At 45.5% G+C, this 18,304-nt stretch overlaps 1 protein-coding gene across 10 annotated transcripts in view; it reads right to left on the bottom strand.

The window, feature by feature from the left end:
- LOC142557821 (putative ATP-dependent RNA helicase DDX43) overlaps nt 1-18,304 on the bottom strand; it is a 265,242-nt gene that overhangs the window by 50,236 nt on the left and 196,702 nt on the right. For all 10 annotated transcript variants that reach the window (XR_012822857.1, XR_012822858.1, XM_075669983.1 and 7 more), the window contains 4 exons: nt 10,902-10,961; nt 10,768-10,835; nt 1,476-1,541; nt 1,287-1,394 (listed from right to left, as the gene is read on the bottom strand). Coding sequence is in view for 8 of the 10 variants with exons in the window: in XM_075669983.1 (XP_075526098.1) it covers nt 1,287-1,394; nt 1,476-1,541; nt 10,768-10,835; nt 10,902-10,961 (302 nt within the window). In the remaining 2 variants the exon portion in view is untranslated. The remainder of the gene's footprint in view (nt 1-1,286; nt 1,395-1,475; nt 1,542-10,767; nt 10,836-10,901; nt 10,962-18,304) is intronic.

Genomic DNA, 18,304 nt, shown 5'->3' with positions numbered 1-18,304 from the left:
ATAAGAAACTGTACGTGTTGTCATTTTCACATGAGACAGGCGGCAATAGCTGTCGATCGCACATGCCTCGTGCCTTTTCTTGTTCGCATGGAAGCTAGCGACTAGAAAACGTATACAATCGCAGTCTGCAGCTGGGAATAGCGATGCGTTTCAGTTATCGCCTATTGAAAGCGTGCGCTACGCTTCCGAGGGCACCATGTGATGTGAATGCCACGTGCAGCAACACTGGAGAGGATTTGCTGGCACCGAAATTACAAACTGAGTGCGAGCCGGCATTTTCACGTGCAACGGGCGGGCGAGTTTTGCAGTGAAGCTGCCATGGTGGGCAGCTATGCACTGTTGTCGACTGCGTGTGCCTCGCGCATTTTCTTGTTTACATTGGATCTAGCAGCCAAAAAATGCATCATACGATCACAATTTGGCAACATACTGAATGTTGGTGCCGAAAAATTGCATTTTCCGGAAACGTGTGAACAGGTTAAAAATGAGCGTAACTCTGTAGGGTCATTTTTTGTTCTCAATTGCGAACATTCAATTTTTTTAGTACATTGAAAAGCTTACCAGTGAGCATGTCTAATCATGAAATGGAAACGTGGAAAATGCCGTGGAACATAGTTTATCACAATTTTTCGACCTGCAGTGAGGATGTAGTCGTTCACTGGGAGCATGCCCAATATAGTGATAGGTGAGCGGGATAGCGACTATAAGCTGGCATTAGTGGGAGGCAGATGAAAAGTGTGGCCAAAGCTTTGAAAAATATTACTTTGTTTATCAAGTCGATGTTCCTGCAATTCCAGTTTCCGAAGTGTTTTTTAAAAGTATTTCTGTGATAATAGCTACGTCTTTTTGTGGTTTCCTGCCTAACTGCTTTGGTATTTAACCAGTCATAAGGAAACCAATTAATTCGAAAATGAAATGACTCTTTCACACGTGATACCTAGTCCAGTGTGTTGCCTAGCCATGCATGCGCTTTTGATTTCAGAAAGCACAGAATAAAGTGCAATTGTCTAATAATATACCAACTGCAATATTAAGCAATAATTATGCTGTACTTAAGAACAGTTGACCTACGTACAGTAGTCTCATAGTATACATTCGAAGAACCAAGATTTCACCACCAGGCCTCTCCACTTACTGTTTTTGAGACTTTCTTTGCCAATTTAAAAGTATAATTCCTATTTAAATTGTGAACAGCGTGCTGCATTCTATCAATATTTCAATCAACGCATTCTGGCCAGTGGTGAGTCTTTTTAAGTGCAATTATGGATTAAAACAATTTGACTCACGTTACATCCTTGATGTCCAAACCTCGGGCTGCAACATCGGTGGCAATGAGAATTCGCACTGTCCCACTTCGAAGGTCTTCAAGTGCTTGCTCCCGGTCACACTGCTCTCTTTAGGGTGACAATGCACAGACCTTTTGCAGCAGCAATTCATGAAAGCAGAGAAGGGAAGAGATGCTGTTCATGACTCACCTGTCACCGTGAATGGATTGGCAGTTGATGCCGGACAAGACAAAATCACTTGACAGGAGGTCCACCCTGCACATAAAAGAAGCAGAGCTAGCCTTATACCAACAGTGTTAGGTGGCACATGCACAGCAGGAAGCAAACTTATGGCACGAGTATCATAGAGGCTGTCTTCATACTTCACAATGGCCAAACAGAATAATAATGTAAAATAAAGGTACTACTAATAATAAAAAACAATGTAAGTATAAGAGGCCTCGAGGTCTCAAGGCTCACGAGGCCTTTCTAGGTACCGTGATGCGGGATTTCTCTTTCTTCCTGGTGTGCTCGAGGGGGCTGCATCATTCTTTGGCCGTCTGAGACGCTGGTGTCGTGCTTGTATCCACGACCTCATCCGAAGCGGTTGATAGTGCCTGGCATGTTCACAGGGGTTTCGAGCCTATCTGCACGGGCAGTGATCCTGGGTCTGGTGGGGGGTTGAAAAGCGCTGGCTGCTACAGTCCAGGGGGGGGCGGAAAGGGCTGATGGTATGACTACCGCCACACTCAGTAAGCCGAATGATGTGGTGCTGCCCTCCGGCACGTCACATCGGCGTAAGATGGACTAAACTGGTCGTTCATAGAGAAATGTTTGCGTGCATCTTGGAATGATGGGTTAGGTAAGTTTGATTTTGAGTGCAATGATTTGCTTTTCTTTTTTCCCCGATGGGCATGAAAGGGAGTATATGGGGTGATCTTGTTACAGTTAGCACTGCGGGTGGTGAAAGTGCAGACGTCAGACCAGTGCTCATTGGATGCACATTTTGCACAAGTATGCCCGTGGCAGCTTTGCAAACCATGCCCGAACCACTGACACTTGAAGCATTGGCGTGGATTTGGAATGGATGGCCGTACACGGAGTTTGCAGCATCCAGTTTCTATTGAGTCTGGTGGGTTACTTGTTTTAAAGGTTATGATTACATGTGAGTAGATTTCGTTGTTGTCATGCCCAATGGTTATTCTTTGGACTTTACTACATTCTGACCTTGCCATCCCTCAAGTAGCTCGCTTTTGCCAAGATCGAGTAGGTCATCTTCAGAGATGACACTGCAGACAGTGTTCAAGGATCTGTGTGGGCCTACTGAGACAGCAATGTCTCCAAAAGCAATGACTTTTGACAATTTTATGTACTGGGTCTTGTCACGAACTTCAAGGAGGAGGTCGCCGTTTCCCATCTTAGTTGAACATGTTAAAACTTGACATCTTAAAACACGTTGGTGGGCTAGTTGGTTATAATCCATGTGAGAGTGTATAAGCGCGACTGAATGAGGACGTAGAAAGAAACAGATACACAGAGAAAGAGCTTCACTTTCAACTATAATTTTATTTTCGCACAGATCGATCTATATATACTGTACGAGCGGAGACAAATGTGACAGGAAAAAAACAACATTCAGTGGTGCGTATCGATGAACCGTACACGTGTGCAAGGCATGGTGAAAACACATTCTGCAATGGTTACAAGGATAAACCAAGGAACCGTATCTCCTTTTCAGATAGCGGCACTTATGGCTTGCTCACGCACCTTTCCTGTAATTTTGCAGTTTCGTAGGCTTCCACAATCTCCCTTGTCATCCTGCTTTGAGCCCTATACAGAATGGAAGTACTTTCAAACATGGGTTTGCAGGAACAATCTCGGCAATATATGCCCAAATGACTCGAGATTACCCTAGTGACGTTATATCGATGTTCTTTTAATCTGTCATTGATGCATGTACCGGTTTGACAAACATACATTCTTCTGCACGAAAGTGGAATGGCACAGACAACATTATGAGTGCAGGTTACGAATGGTTTGCGATGTTGGCCAAACCGGTAGATGCATAAATGAGAGATTAAAAGAGCATCGACATAACAACACCAGGGTAATCTCGGTTCATTTGAGCATTCATTGACAAGATCGTTCCTGCAAACCCATGTTTGAAAGTACTTCCATTCTGTATAGGGCTCAAAGCAGGATGACAAGGGAGATTGTGGAAGCCTACGAAACTGCAAAATTACAGGAAAGGTGCACAAGCAAGCCATAAGTGCCGCTATCTGAAAAGGAGATACGGTTCCTTGGATTATCCTTGTAACCGTTGCAGAATGTGTTTTCACCATGCCTTGCACACGTGTACAGTTCATCGATACGCACCACTGAATGTTGTTTTTTTCCTGTCACGTTTGTCTCCACTCGTACAGTATATATAGATCGATCTGTGCGAAAATAAAATTATAGTTGAAAGTGAAGTGCTTTCTCTGTGTATCTGTTTCTTTCTACGTCCTCGTTCAGTCATGCTTATACACTCTATCATGGGTTCCAATCTTAGTTACTTTGTAGCCTGGACTGAGTGATTCTGTCGAAGATTTTGCCACAACAAAAGAAGATAGCGCACGGACTGTCTTGGTTTCGTGCTGACTGTGAATTACATGCAGGGTGTCTACCAAGCTTACATTTTCAAATTCCCTGAGTTTTCCAAGTTTTCCCTGAGTCTTCGCAAAATTTCCTGAGTAACACAGAACGTTTCTTTATGTCAAGATGGGCTGACACAAGAGATGCATACAGATGCAAATATTTTCGAATATGAGTTGTTTCTATCAACTGATAGCAAGCTCGTCGGTATGGGGTCCAAACTTTGTCACAAGTGAGATTCTTTCTCAGCAGCTGGATAGTCAACTTCAACTGTCTCGACATACTCTCAGCCCGTGCACAACGCCTCAGTGTTGCATTTCACTGCTTTAAAGACTTTATTTTGGTTTGGATGAGGGACACATGCATCTCGGCGTCAGCTAACACTGTTTTTTGAGCTCAAGCTTTTTCTAAGCAGCAGCGGCACACTTTACCTGTTCATTCCTCAATGTGTCGATCCTTTCTATTTTCGCCCTGCTTCCACCGTGCGTTCACACCACGGACGATATGAAGCATCTTCTTAGACAGTTGTACAGTCAACGCCCGATTTTTTTTTACTCCCTAGGAGCCGCGAAGATGTCCAAAAAATTGGGCAGTCACAAAAACGAATGCATGCCTTTTACTGTCCCCAAGGGGCTCAAATCGTCACATGCATGTCTGAAAAAAAGCTCTGAAGGCCTGCCAGTGCACTTATTAGGCATATTGGTCCTTGTAATGTGACAGGAGATGGCGTGTGCACACGTTTATAATTCAGGAATGCATACTGTGTACAGTGACAATTGCCCCTTCCCGCGCTTGTTAAGCTTCACCGCAATACTTTGCATATGCTTCATTGCGTAACATTGCTATATTGAGGTGAAGCTCACTTTCGGGAACCGGCATTACGCAACACGCCGTGTTTTCAGAGCTCCAAAGCCAATCGCGAGGATAACAAAGGCGGAGTCGGTGACATAGATGACAGGGGCGACTTCTTTCAATGACAGCCATAGCACCGAACAGCAAGAAACTCAATAGCGAACGTTGAAGCAGCTAGGCCTAGCGTTGCCGCAGTGGTGTCTACGGCTGGCAGCGGATCTGCGTGCGAGAGCGCCGGTTCGAGGCAGCGAGATAATCAAAATGGCGGCGGCGGTGGCTTTGATTAATGCCTTTTCGGACTTGCGGCGATGGCAAGAAATTCGGATAATTTGACGGCAAAGGGTTCTTACGTCCGAAATTTCAGAAGTTTCTGTACATTGACTCTATGGGTTACGTGGTGGTGCCGCAAAGCCGTCTGAATCCGCCTCTTTCATTTTCCTATGCTGCCCTGTGCCGCACGCTGCTGAAAACTTTTTGGAAGGGTCCCGGGACTTTCGCCGGTTGATTTGTGTACCTGCGCCCACATTGAATGCGCGTCAGTTGTGTGTTTAGTGTATCACGAATCATTACTAATGGCTTCTTCGGGACAGCATGTCGTTCCTGAAGTCATGTAGCACTCAATGACTACTGGGTAAGCAGGCCCGAGTGCGCTGTTCTGCAAACAGTGCGGCCGATAAAGGCACGCTAAGTTCCATTTGGCAAAAAGTCTTCGAGCGCAGCCTTCTGCGTCGGATTTATTAAAGCGGTGCACTTGTTTACATCGACATCTACAGCCGCAGGTTGTTGTTAGCGTCAAATATTGTAGAAAAGGTCCATCGCTGATATGAAACAGTGTCAAAATGTAGCAAAACATGCATATCTGCGCGTATGTGCCAAGTTGTTGCATAGAAAAGACGGGCAATGCGGGAGATGGAAATTCAAGACGATGAGCAAAACGTGAACAAGGTGAATGCAGGAGCCAACCTTTCGACAAGTGGACTTGTCTTCTTCAAAGCGACGTATGCTTTCCTCGGCACAGTATATATAGGTGGGGTTCTTCTAAAGGAGAGAGGGTGTGAGGCGGGAGGATGCGGAAATGAGGGAAAATGTGTTAGCGTGTCGAATTGAGAGTGAAGGAACGCTGTGTACAAGGTCAAAGCCAGGGCAACCACCCCCCCCCCCACCCCTGTCTGTCAATGCACGCACGTAAGCCGGCGTGTCAAGGGTGTCCGACACGCCGGCTGACAAAATAAAAAAAAAAAGGAAAGGGGGAACAGAAAAGAAAAAGAAGGGGGGGATACGCCAAGAAATCAAACTAAGTGTTGTTGCCTATAGCTTGAAGTTTAGCATAGCGAATAGATTCTAAAGCTCCCTTTAGAATGTTTATGCCTATTGGTTGCAATGTCTCGAACTTATAGATAAGGTATGATTCTCTGTATTTTCTTTCTCGTTCAGAACGGAAATTTGACTGTGAGATGTAGAGTTTAAGTTCATCAAAGTTATGACCTGGTTGGTTGAAATGCTCGGCGATGGCTTTGGGAAGCTTTTTAGCTGTGTCCGTGCGATGTCCGTTTAATCTGACGTAAGAAACAATATATCGGTGAAACAGGACAATCAATGAACGTCAGATTAAATGGACATAGCACGGACACAGCTAAAAAGGTTCCCAAAGCCGTCGCCGAGCATTTCAACCAACCAGGTCATAACTTTGATGAACTTAAACTCTACACCTTACAGTCAAATTTCCGTTCTTAACGAGAAAGAAAATACAGAGAATCATACCTTATCCATAAGTTCAAGACATTGCAACCAATAGGCATAAACATTTCAAAAGGAGCTTTAGAATCTATTCGCTATGCTAAACTTCAAGGTATAGGCAACACTTAGTTTGATTTCTTGGCGTATCCCCCCCTTCTTTTTTTGTTTCCCCCTTTCCTTTCTTTTTCTTTTTTGTCAGCTGGCGTGTCAGACGCCCTTGACACGCCGTCTAACGCGCGTGCGTTGACAGACCGGGGTGGGGGGGGGGGGAGGGTGCCCTGGCTTTGACCTTGTACACAGCGTTCCTTTACTCTCAATTCGACACGCTAACACATTTTCCCTTGTTTCCGCATCCTTCCACCTCACACCCTCTCCCCTTTAGAAGAACGCCACCTATATATACTGTGGCGAGCAAAGCATACGTCGCTTTGAAGAAGACAAGTCCACTTGTCGAAACGTTGGCTCCTGCATTCACCTTGTTCACGTTTTGCTCATCATGTTGTTACATACTGAGACGAGTCAATATGAGCGGCCGAACCACTTAAACAACAGCAACTGTGACCCAGATACATATATTATGGGCTGTTAATTAACTCATTCTCGCTTTTCTTTAACTCCATTACACTTGCAGTTTTAGCGTGCCATAGAGCATTATTAGAGAAAAGTGTGCTCGCATAAGTGCTCATATGTAGGCCATGTTGTTCTCTCACGAAAATGTGCGGATGCCATCGCTCACACGGCGTTGGTAGAAAAGAGCGAGGCGGCTGTTTATGCTGCTGTATACCGAATACACCATTTCTTGTTTGCCGCTTGACGCGGAGGCAAACAGTGCATCTCTGAAATTGAGAAATGTGTCGGCAAAGCAACACGCACAGGCCCACCCATATACGTAGCGAATGCAGCCGACACCATACAGGTACGGTGACGTACGACACAGTGCACATCGCTGTGTCACCGCTTATTGCTTATTGTGTACGCGCCGTGCAAAGTGAAGTGTAGCTGATTTCAAATCGCTAAGGCCAGAATTCAACTATAAAAGCAGTTTCGTTCGACCTAACTGCTTACATTTCAGTTCAGGTCCGCCGGTAGTGAGTGCACGAACTCGACGGCACCAGGTTAACCTTCGCTGAAGAGGATCAACATTGGCTCAAACTTCGTGGGCATGGCTTGAGATGGTTAAACCTTGTGCATTTCAACTTGGTAGGCGTGCTTGATTCATTTTGAGCACAATTAATTATATATACAAGCGAAGACGCTGTCCCTATTGTGCTGTCGGTTCGACAGCCGATAGCGCGGGGTTCGGTCGAACGATGGTCGGCACACTGATTTTGCCAGTTCCTACGACAAGAAAGCCTGCCTCAGTACAACTCGCGCTTGTCGGTTGCGTTGTTGTCGACCTGGTATGATAAAAAGGTTTCAGTGACGCACAATAGTTGGCCTATCATTGGAGTGAACATCTGGTCGGTCTCGTATCGACCCAGTGTTGCCGCGCCTTATGAGTATGTGCAGTCAGGAACGCGCTGCCACCACCAGCAAGTGAGGACAGATGCTGCAAAAAGACTTCGTCAGCAACGTGATGTACAAAAGTGTCGCCCAAGTGTAAGGCATGGGTTTTTTGTTAAATTAGTGAGCCATCAATGAAAGGGGGCAACAACCTGGTGCAGTGCAGTCCGGATAACTCGGACGATGCCCTGGCCGCTTTCTCTTTTAAAGTAGCGTTGCGGTCTTACGCTACGCACGTTTTTGGCACCGCACCCACGTCGAGCTACCAGCAGAGTTTCAACGCGGTACACGGCACGAGTGTTTCTAGCAGCGCGCGTCCGAGAGCTTTCTTTTTTTTCCGGGGGACTTGCCGGCGCGCGGCCACGCGCGCCACCCTTCTAAAACGTTTTGCGACTAATCCGCTAGGGCAGGGCGCATGCGCCGTCGCATCACGAAAGAGGTTGATTATCGGGCTTGTCCCCGAAAATCAGGTGCCTGGAAAATCTGTTGTTGACTGTACACTAGCAACTCCTCCAGCCGACGACATGGTGTCAAAGACCAATGTTTTACGATCCCTCTCCGTTATTCAAAGCCAGCATTAGCGTGCCTTTCGTTCCCTTTCAACAAAATTACAGCTAATTTTCGCTAATAGAAGCACAAATTCACTGAGTATTTCCAGACTATTCAAAATCCTTGAGAATTCCCAGTTTTCCCAGCTTTCCCGTTTGGTAGACACCCAGTAAGCGGTATTTTAGGACAGTATTTTTCGGCTGCATGAAGAAATTGAAGGATTGATCGGTGTGCCCCCTCTTGAGGGAGTGACCAGGGAATGAAGGGAAATTGGGTATGATAAATAACATTACTATATTTGGCAGGGATGGCTGCCGCCCACTATGGAGCCCCACCAGGGGACGACAGAGGATGGAAACTATTCAGTTCTGTACACGCCAACGGTACATTCCCACTATAACCAAATACATATACTCAGGGCAGGATATAATGCACAAGGTTAGCCCTTGCTCCTGCGAAGCCAGAACTGAAAGGAAAATAAACAGAGGACAGGAAAGATTGAAAGAGAAAGAGAAAGGTGAAGATTTGAGAGGACAGGAAAGGGCAACTATTTATTTCCCCCGGGTGGGTCAGTCCGGGGGTGCCACCTACGTGAAGCGGAGGCCAAAGAGGTGTGTTGCCTTCACCGAGAGGCTATAAAGATCCGAACACTTGGCATTGGCTAGAACCCCATGATACCCTTTTCACCCAGAAACAGCTAGGCACAGGAGGGTCCGACCCCCATGTGCTCGCGTCTGTGGTGTCGCAACAAACCAAACGCCAGCTCATGCAGACGTCCCTGCAGGTTGCAAGGCCAGGGAAGCTCCGTACGGTATGCCTCCCAAGAAGCACAAAGACAGTTAGACACAAAGTTAGACTGTTTCAAGTAATAAGAAAGATTAGAATTTGCTTATTTTGCTGTCGCTTTTTAATTTGATCAAATCTTACGGTTCATTAAGTCGAATGTATTTGGAATTTTTCAGTTGAATATCTTTTATTTGCCCACATAAATTTTTATATTTCTTTTTGCACCAAATTGTCAATGCTTTACCGTGATTTGTGCTAGTTCCCTTACGTTTGTTAAAAAATTCCGGCAGAACTCGTACCTTACGATGAATGTCAACGTTAATGTGACTAGTATTGAAGTAACATAGCGACATGATACAGCATATTGCCACCACCAAAACATGTTATGTATGAGGCATGTATGCAGCGTGCCTCTTCTCCCCTGCTTCCCTCTAGACACAGTGCATCATCTAGCAGCGGCACCATCAAATCTAACTTATGTGTGTGTGTGTGGGCATATACAGTCCAGAGAAACTGTCTGAATATTCCGCCCAGCGCCAGAGAAATTCGAAAGAATTTTCTTTTTGTCATTGAAAAACATCCTCGATTGCAAAAGCATCGCCACCCGCATTCTCACGTGGTTCCTCGCTCACATGGGATCCATCATGGGAGGCCCCCAAACCTCAACAAGCTGGCCCACTCCAAGGCGAGAGGTCTCGCTTTCCGCGACCATGGAGAACTCCAACGCCGGCCCGCAGTGGTGGAGAACAGAGATCAACCGACCACATACAATGAAATTGCGCAGCACTTTTATCTCGGCAGGAGAGACTTTACCCTTCCACACAAGAAGTTAAACAGAGCGTAGTCACTGACCCTCAGATTACTGCAAACAGGCTCGTATCTCAGCCCGGCTTTATTCCACAAGCTTTATCCCGACGCCTATGCCACTAGTTCTTGCAGGCACTGCAATGACATCGCTAGCCTAGACCATATGCTCTGGTGTTGCCCCTCGTTACGAGGCACAGAACAAATAAATGACAAGTGGCTCTTCGCTATCAAGAGCCCCGATGCCGAGGCGCAACTATGGGCTGTCCAGAGGGCCCACGATGCGGCGGTCGGGCATGGCCTGACTGTCCCAACGTGGAAGCGGCCTGCAGCGGAGTCGCGTACCTCGGGACCTTCATTAAAGTTTTGCATCCAGCCATTGAAAAGCAGCACATACTCAGAGCGCCAAGTTGGCGTCAAAGAGGTTCACTGATGCACACGCAAGCACAGTGTCATATACCCAGTGACCCACCCAAGCTGGCGGGAAGACGATGCAGAGACATGATAGAGATGGATAGATAGGTACTGCAAAATGCGTGAGAGTATTCTAAAAATGCTAATTCTATTAAAAATGTACCACTCTGCAGCCACAGTGGAGCATAATGGTTAAAAAAGTACCTTTCAAGATCATACTTACATGACTTTTTTGTCTAAAAAAACAATCACTTTGTCATCGGGCTGCATGGACTCTAGAAAAGCAAGAAGCTGTGGAAGTCAAAAGAAAAAAAATCTCATCAAGTCTTTGGCAAACAATACTGCTTGAAAGCTCACCTCTCGCCGCTTTTCATTTTCATCACAGAGTATGATAGTCTGGGTCACTGTGTGCACAGCCTGTAGGGATAGAGAAAGACTCAGTGAGAGGTACACTCAAACTTCATTATAACGAAGTTCAAAGGGGGCAGCCTAAATTACTTCATTATATCCATTATTACCCTTTTTTGCAATATATGCCCAATGGTGTGCACATTTGTAAACACAGAAATACGAAGAAGACTTTGCAGCCCTTGGTACTGCTACACAGCCATGCATAAAATGAAACTTGAATAAAAGAACAAAAGAATCTGCGACATGTGCAACAAACAACTTAGCACCTGACATGACAGCCTTTACATAGCTGCCTTCTGTTCCATTTTGATGGTCTTTTGCACTTGCTTTCCACTTGGCTTGGCACGGTCATGCAGCACATGGCACACAACACAACGCTTCGATGTGTGATCAAGGAGGTAAGCGAACTTCGGCGTACAAGCTTGGCTCAGCCAGCTTGTGGCCTCCAAGATTGCACAGATCCCCGTGCAATCTCTGAGGCCATACTCAGTCGCCAGCTTGCGTGGTGCGTCGCAGGGTGAGGGAAAAGTTAATGCATGTCCTGGGCATGACCCCCAAGATGGTGCCTGGAGGTCTTCAAGGCCAGGCCCTGCTGCAGCTGCGTGCGCAGCGTGCTGTAGGAATAGAGAAGTGAATGCACTAATTCTTCACCACACTGCTCGTAGCCGCGCAGCATGGTGTGACTTGCACATGACCCGAGAAATTGCACTGGGGAGATCTCGGAAGACCCGCCTTGCTGCACCTGCCTGTGTGGCACGCAGAAGTGAATACACTAATCTTTCACACCGCCGTGCGTAGCGTGGCTTGCACAGCCAGGTATAAGCAGGAGAGATCAGTGAAGAAGTGAGATAGTGAGCTGATGCTTATGTATAAGTGTGCAGCCACGCGCAGCGCTGAAAAAGACCAGTGTTGCTCGACGACGTATTTGACGTGGGAGTTTTGAACTGCCACAGCAAACGAGTGCCGAACCCCGTGGAAAGCGATGCAATCGATGCACAACTGTTGGTATTTTTTGGTTTCTGAGACGAACGTGGTTCGTTGTATCCATTGGCAGGGCAATTTCACTTTTTTAAAATGAGGCTTTAAGTACAAGAACCTCTATGGAGATTTCAAGGGCAATTTTATTTAGTTATATCCGCTACTTCATTACCGCATTTACTTGATTCTAACGCACCCTTGTTTGCAACGCGCACCTGTTTGCATGACCTAAAAGAAGAAAAGTTTTTTACAATATTGTGCACTTCATTATTTCATACAAAAATACACCTTTCTCTCCTTTGGAAAAACAAAGATTTACTCCTAATGCACTAAAGTTGCGATAAATAAAAAAAGTCGCAGTTTTGCCCCAAAGCCGAAGCATCGATTGCGAGAGCAAATTAGTAGACAGTTATATGAAAAGTAAGGATAGTAGTTTTATCGGCTGTATAACCTTTTAAACGTTTGCTTACTAAGTTAACGAGCATGGCGCCACAGGTGCACAAGGAAACATGAATACGTATCACTTAATGACTGTGGAAACTCTATCAAAACGCTGGAGTGAGGGAGTGTAGTAGCAGGAGTGAGTGAATTGACCTTTTTTGCGGCCTCTCGCTTCAACGCGGCCTAAGCAACAACAACACAGTGCGTTGTGCCTAGATGTGTAGACTGCCTCCATTGCAGATCACTTTCAAGGGCCTCATGATCGCGTCATACGTAGCAGCAGCCGCCAAAGTAGAATGCCTCTCCTGTTTGCACCAGTCCCGCATGCAAGTTTCGGGAACTCTGAACGCCCGTGATAGGACCCGATTTCTATCTGTTTCCACACACGCGATTACGTTCCTTTTAATTGCGGCATTGTGATGAACTCGGCGTGTCTTTGCAGTCGGCACTTCCATGCTGATAGAGCAAACACAGAAAACGGGAAGACAGACTGTGGACAAACCTAAGCACACGTACTACAGCACATGGAGGAAGCTATGGCAGCTAGGCTCGAAGCGCGTATGAGGCGGCCATTTTGAAATGCCAATGGCGATATGGTAATGCAGATTTACGCTCTTACAAGATCCTAACGCGCACGCAATTTTCGGACCCGTTTTATCGGGAAAAAAGTGCACATTAAGCTCAAGTAAATGCGGTATATCTTGTTTTATTATAACGGGGCTGAAGTGTATTACACATTCACAGGCCTCCATATAGCTCCAGCTGCTATTAAAAAGAGAAGGAAAAGGACAGCACACTAAGTGACTCCTTCAGCTCTGAACTCATTCACTGCAACAGCAGCATCCTCCCACAGTGAAGACCACCATCTTATTTTTGCTTGCCTGGTTTTCCCTCAAATAATTGGGCTCACCCATTAAGGAACAATGGACAAGAAGCTAATGGTTGTTGGTCAAAGTGGGTGTGGTAGTAACTTTATGTAAGAAGAATGGGAAAAAAAAGATATTTATTATACAGCAGAATCTTAGCTCCTTAACCGCCAAAGACAAGATAACTCGCAATCAACATGATAAAGACGTACTCCAGCAGGACCTCAACAGCATAGCCTCCTGGTGTCAAAACTGGGAACTTAACCTTAATACTAATAAATGTTACCAGGTAACATTCACTAAATCTAAAATCCCTAATGAACCTACTTACAAACTGGGAGATTCCATACTCAGGAAGGTTAACGAAATTAAATACTTAGGTGTTCATCTAACTGCTGATCTGTCCTTCTCCAGCCATATTGATATGACCGCCAGGAAAGCCTGGAAAACCTAAATTTCCAGCTTAGCCTACTTGTACGAACCCTTAGAACTGCCCCTCAGATTTTTAAAACCATAGCATATAAGACGCCGGTAAGGCCGCAATTAGAATATGCCACCGCCTTGTGGGATCTCCACCAGCGGTACCTGATTGATTAGTTAGAAGGCATACAAAACCACGCTGCCAGGTTTATATCAAGGCAGTACTCCAGACACGCAAGCACAACAGCAATAAAGAAACACATTGGACTAGAGCCGCTACAGATAAGACGCCAGAAACACTGACCGAAACTTCTGCACGCAATATACACTGACGTGACAGGCATTGACAAGCTAAAATACCTTAAAGCACCCCACTATATCTCAAACAGAAGAGACCACAGTTTCAAAATACAGGAAATTTTCTGCAAAACGAACTATATGAAGTTTTATATTTTTCAACGCACTATTTCTGAATGGAATAATTTGCCAGTTGAAGTTGTGAGTGCTCCTCGGGATGCATTTTTAAAACTAATCAGTGATTTGTAATTGCAATCTTCTTCCAAACCAATGACTGCAGGCTAAATAAACTTCTTTTTCTTGTACTGTCATTCATGTACTTTTTCCATGTACTTTTCTTTTTTTTATCTTGATGCATTGCTCCTTTATCATCCCTCCTTTTTGTGTGATTATATTCTCGTGCTAGTCACTTCATGTTGTACCCACTCCCCTGCTATAATGCTTCGGCGCTGCAGGGTGTACTGTAAATAAACAAGTAAACTCGTCGTGAATTTCTGGCAATTACTGCACATGCGTGTTCAGTTTCTTGTGATCTTGGCAAGAAAATATCTTTAGGTAATTTTTATTGCATTTCTAAAACTTTACCTGAATCTGTCACAAAAGTTAAAGGGCCCCTCACCAGGTCGGGCCATTTTGAGATAACAAGTGCAGAGCATACAATGCGCGATAACGATCGTATTACATTGCTACACGCCGCAGAAAGATTTGAAATTTCAAACTGATTGCAGTTTTTCCTTCTCCTCATGGCCGCCGCGCTCCAAGCTGGACGGTGACGTAGTCATGCCCCTGCACCAGGGGCGTAGCCAGGGGGGGCGGGGGGGGGGTTATGAGGCTTCAGCACCCCCCCCCCACCCCGAAATTTTTTCGTGCTGTCAATGCTTTGCCGACCAAAGCAACCCTCGGCGCCAGAAATCATTCTGGATTTTGTCTATAATGTCTTTTTGACGCTCGAAAAGACATTTAACCGCGTCGATAGCGAACTTGGGCTGGATTTCGCGGCAGCGCCCATGCACCGAGAGTCACGTAACGCCAAGCAGCCCCATCCGACCACAAAGTTTCAAGGGCGTTTTGATGGTGAGCGGGCTCGCCGCGGCATCTCGCTGAGGCCGCGGAATTTATGGAGCACATGGATGTCAATTCCGAAAATTTATGGGTATAAATCACATAAACTCTTGATGTGAAAGGTGCATTGACATTTCCAAAGTTGTGCTTTAGATTTTCAATTGCGGAACTTTCAAGGGTTTAATGTTGTTATAAACATTTGACGCCAAAGGTCCATTGACTTTTCTAAAGTCCTACATCGGAACACACAACGAGACAAGTCAAATCGACGCACTAGCAGACAAGTTGACAAAGCACGCAGCGAGGTTCAATGACACGAAGCGTTGTGGTGGTTCATTTGTGCCGCCATGTCACATAAAAAAATATCAACATTTTTTTTAACCTACGCCAAAACATCCATGTCAAAACACTAAAGCCAGCCAAGCTAACTACGTTCTTATTTGTTTTTTCTACTTTTACTTTTATTCGCGAGGAAACATTCAGCCTCTTCAATTTTTTTGTGTTCTCGCTACCATACCCGCGGGCTGCCAGAGCCAGCCAGAGCGCATACGTTTTTCTCGCGTGGCCTCGACCACCGAGCGACGCACTTTGGTGCGCGTTAGGTTTTCTCTGGCCGAGTGGATTTTCGCCTGGCAGAGTTTTGGACACTTTTTCGCTAGCAGACGAGAAAAAGAAACAATGGTCGCTCGCCGCCATCACTGTGGGGACTCGACGGATTGCACGGCGTTCACTTTTGCAGAACTTCTCCGGAAAGTCTTGTCTCGCCGGTGTAGGATACCGAGCAGTACGTATGGTTGGTTCTCAGTGGACCAAGCATCTCATGTTTTCATCGATATTCCTTCCGTAGTCACATTAGGTGCCCAAAGTAGGCATTCGATTGTGGCCAACATACTTTCCTATGCGGTTTTTCATTTCGGTGCCCCCGCCCCACAGAAGGAAAAAAAGATACATTGTTGCGGTGCAGCGAATTGTCGCATGGTGAAAGTTCGATTTTGTTACTTCTTCTTTTGTGGAAAGTAATGAGCCACGGGTCGCTTCAGTTGCCAGATACTCTTATTATATTATTGCGAGAGCAATTATATGGGCCCTCAAGGCGCATTCCTGCCGCCGCCGTCGCCCTCATGTTTCGTATAAAGTCCAAGGGTGATAACATCGTGACCGCGTGCGGCATGCTGTATTTGCGAGTGAAAGCGTGGGGGGGTGGGGTGGGGGTGGAATGGCCGAGCCGACGATGGTGGCTCGGTCGTGTGTACGCAACGAAGAAAAGCGAGGAGCAAGCGCGCTGCCTTCCATCGCGCGCGATACATCAGGGGGAGTGGATGGAATCGGGGCGGAATCTAGGATTCTGTGAATCTGTGATCGCGCAACATGTTTATTTGCCTTGTTTGACGCATTAGATACGGCGACTTTTTCTTAGATACGTAGATTTATTGGAGACTTATACTTATATTTAAATATCTTGTTGCAAGGTTTCGTGTATATGTGCAATGAACTTTGTTTTCAGTCACACTTTTTGCCCTTTATCAAGCTGTATCTTCGCATTAGTATATCCCATTGTATCTTCACATTTCTAATGCACAAGTGCAAGTCGCAATAATGGTTCGGTTCATTATCTGTGAGGCATGCGCATAGCAGGGTGGCATCTCTCATTTACAAAAGTGGTACGCATCTGTGAGGATAAATGTTCTTCAATGCTCTCATACACTGGGTTGAACATGGTTGCCTGACATAATGGACACCCCAAAAGCTTGACAGCGTGGTGTTGCGAAGTTTTTGACAGCTAAAGGTGTTTCCCAAAAAGAAATTAATCACCGTATGGCTGCCGTGTACATTGAACATTGCATTTCATTGGCCACTGTACAGTGTGGGAGCAAACGGTTCAAAGAAGAATGGGAAAGTTGCAAAGACATTCCAAGACGATGCCATGGCGCAATCACATCCCACTCAATTTCAAAGGTTGATGAGCTGATGAGACAAGAATGGAGGAGAAGCATCGATGAACTGGCAGAGCATGTGAAAATCAGTCACGGCTCGGTTCACGCCATAATTCATGAGCACCTCGGTTATCGGCTCTTGTGTGCGCAATTGATGCCCAAGATTTTGATCCACCGCCGGAAGACGGAGAAGTTTGGCGCTGTTTTGACTAATCTGATCCGGTATCACAATGAGGATGACGATTTCTTGTTTGCTATTGTGATTGGGGACGAACCATGGTGCCACTACTACGAGTCTGAAACACGACAGCAAAGCTTACAGTTGAAACATTCGAATTTACCATGGCCAAAGAACGCAAAGGCCGTCATTTTCGCCGGAAAGGTGTTGTTGACTTTTTTTTTCGATCGTCAGGGGCCTATCGTGAAACGCCGGAACCACTGCATGTCGCAATCAAGAACAAACTACGTGGAAAATTGACGAATTGGGTCATCTTGTTCCACGACAATGCCCGTCCCCACGTCGCTGATGTGGTTAATACAAAACTGGCAAAGTTCAAGTGGGAAGCCCTGCAACATCCGTCATACAGCTCAGACCGGTCCCCTTGCGACTTCCACATTTAGGGGAAACTGAAAAACAGCTTAACGGAACTAGATTCGTGCCGGACAATGACGTGAAAGAGTCAGTTACAGACTTTTTGAAGCAGCAACCTAACGAGTTTCATGAGACGGGAATCACGCGACTCGTCAGTCAATGGGGCAAATGTCAAAATTCTCATGAAGACTACTTTTTGATAAAGTACCCCGTTTGTCATATATTCGCATTGGCTCACATTAATTTGACGTATAGCTTTGCAGACTGCTTTTTATACGTGCTCTCTGTTGCGACTATAATTTCGGTGTGATTACTCACGATTCATGACCGGTGTCAGCTGCTTCTGCGTAATACATTGGAACAAATGACAGCGTCATGGAGATTTTTCACTGGCCATTGCATATATACAAGATAGTAAACACAGTTCTTGAATGACTAAGTTGCATTAACATATTTGTCCTCAACTTGTTCATTTCATGGCCTTCTTATTTTTCATATCAGCGGCATGCGCTTATTTCTTGGTTTCGAACTCATACAGTTCTAAAGTTAGTGTGATATTTTCTTTACTTATTAAATAGACAAAAACATGGAAGCATTGATATCAGTTATTTTGGGCACAATTTTCGGCACATACGAGAATATTCGTTTATAAAAAAAATACACATTATACTTGTCTTGACAGTGCGTAGCATTCAAGAATTCGTTTACAGCATTTTTGACAATAGTAATGCAGTTATTATTCATGTATTTGATCCCTCG

The sequence above is a fragment of the Dermacentor variabilis genome, chromosome 9 (assembly GCF_050947875.1).
Source record: "Dermacentor variabilis isolate Ectoservices chromosome 9, ASM5094787v1, whole genome shotgun sequence".
Lineage (NCBI taxonomy): Eukaryota > Metazoa > Arthropoda > Arachnida > Ixodida > Ixodidae > Dermacentor > Dermacentor variabilis.
The sequence above is the reverse complement of the archived record's forward strand: the minus strand, read 5'-3'. Positions and strand labels throughout refer to the sequence as shown.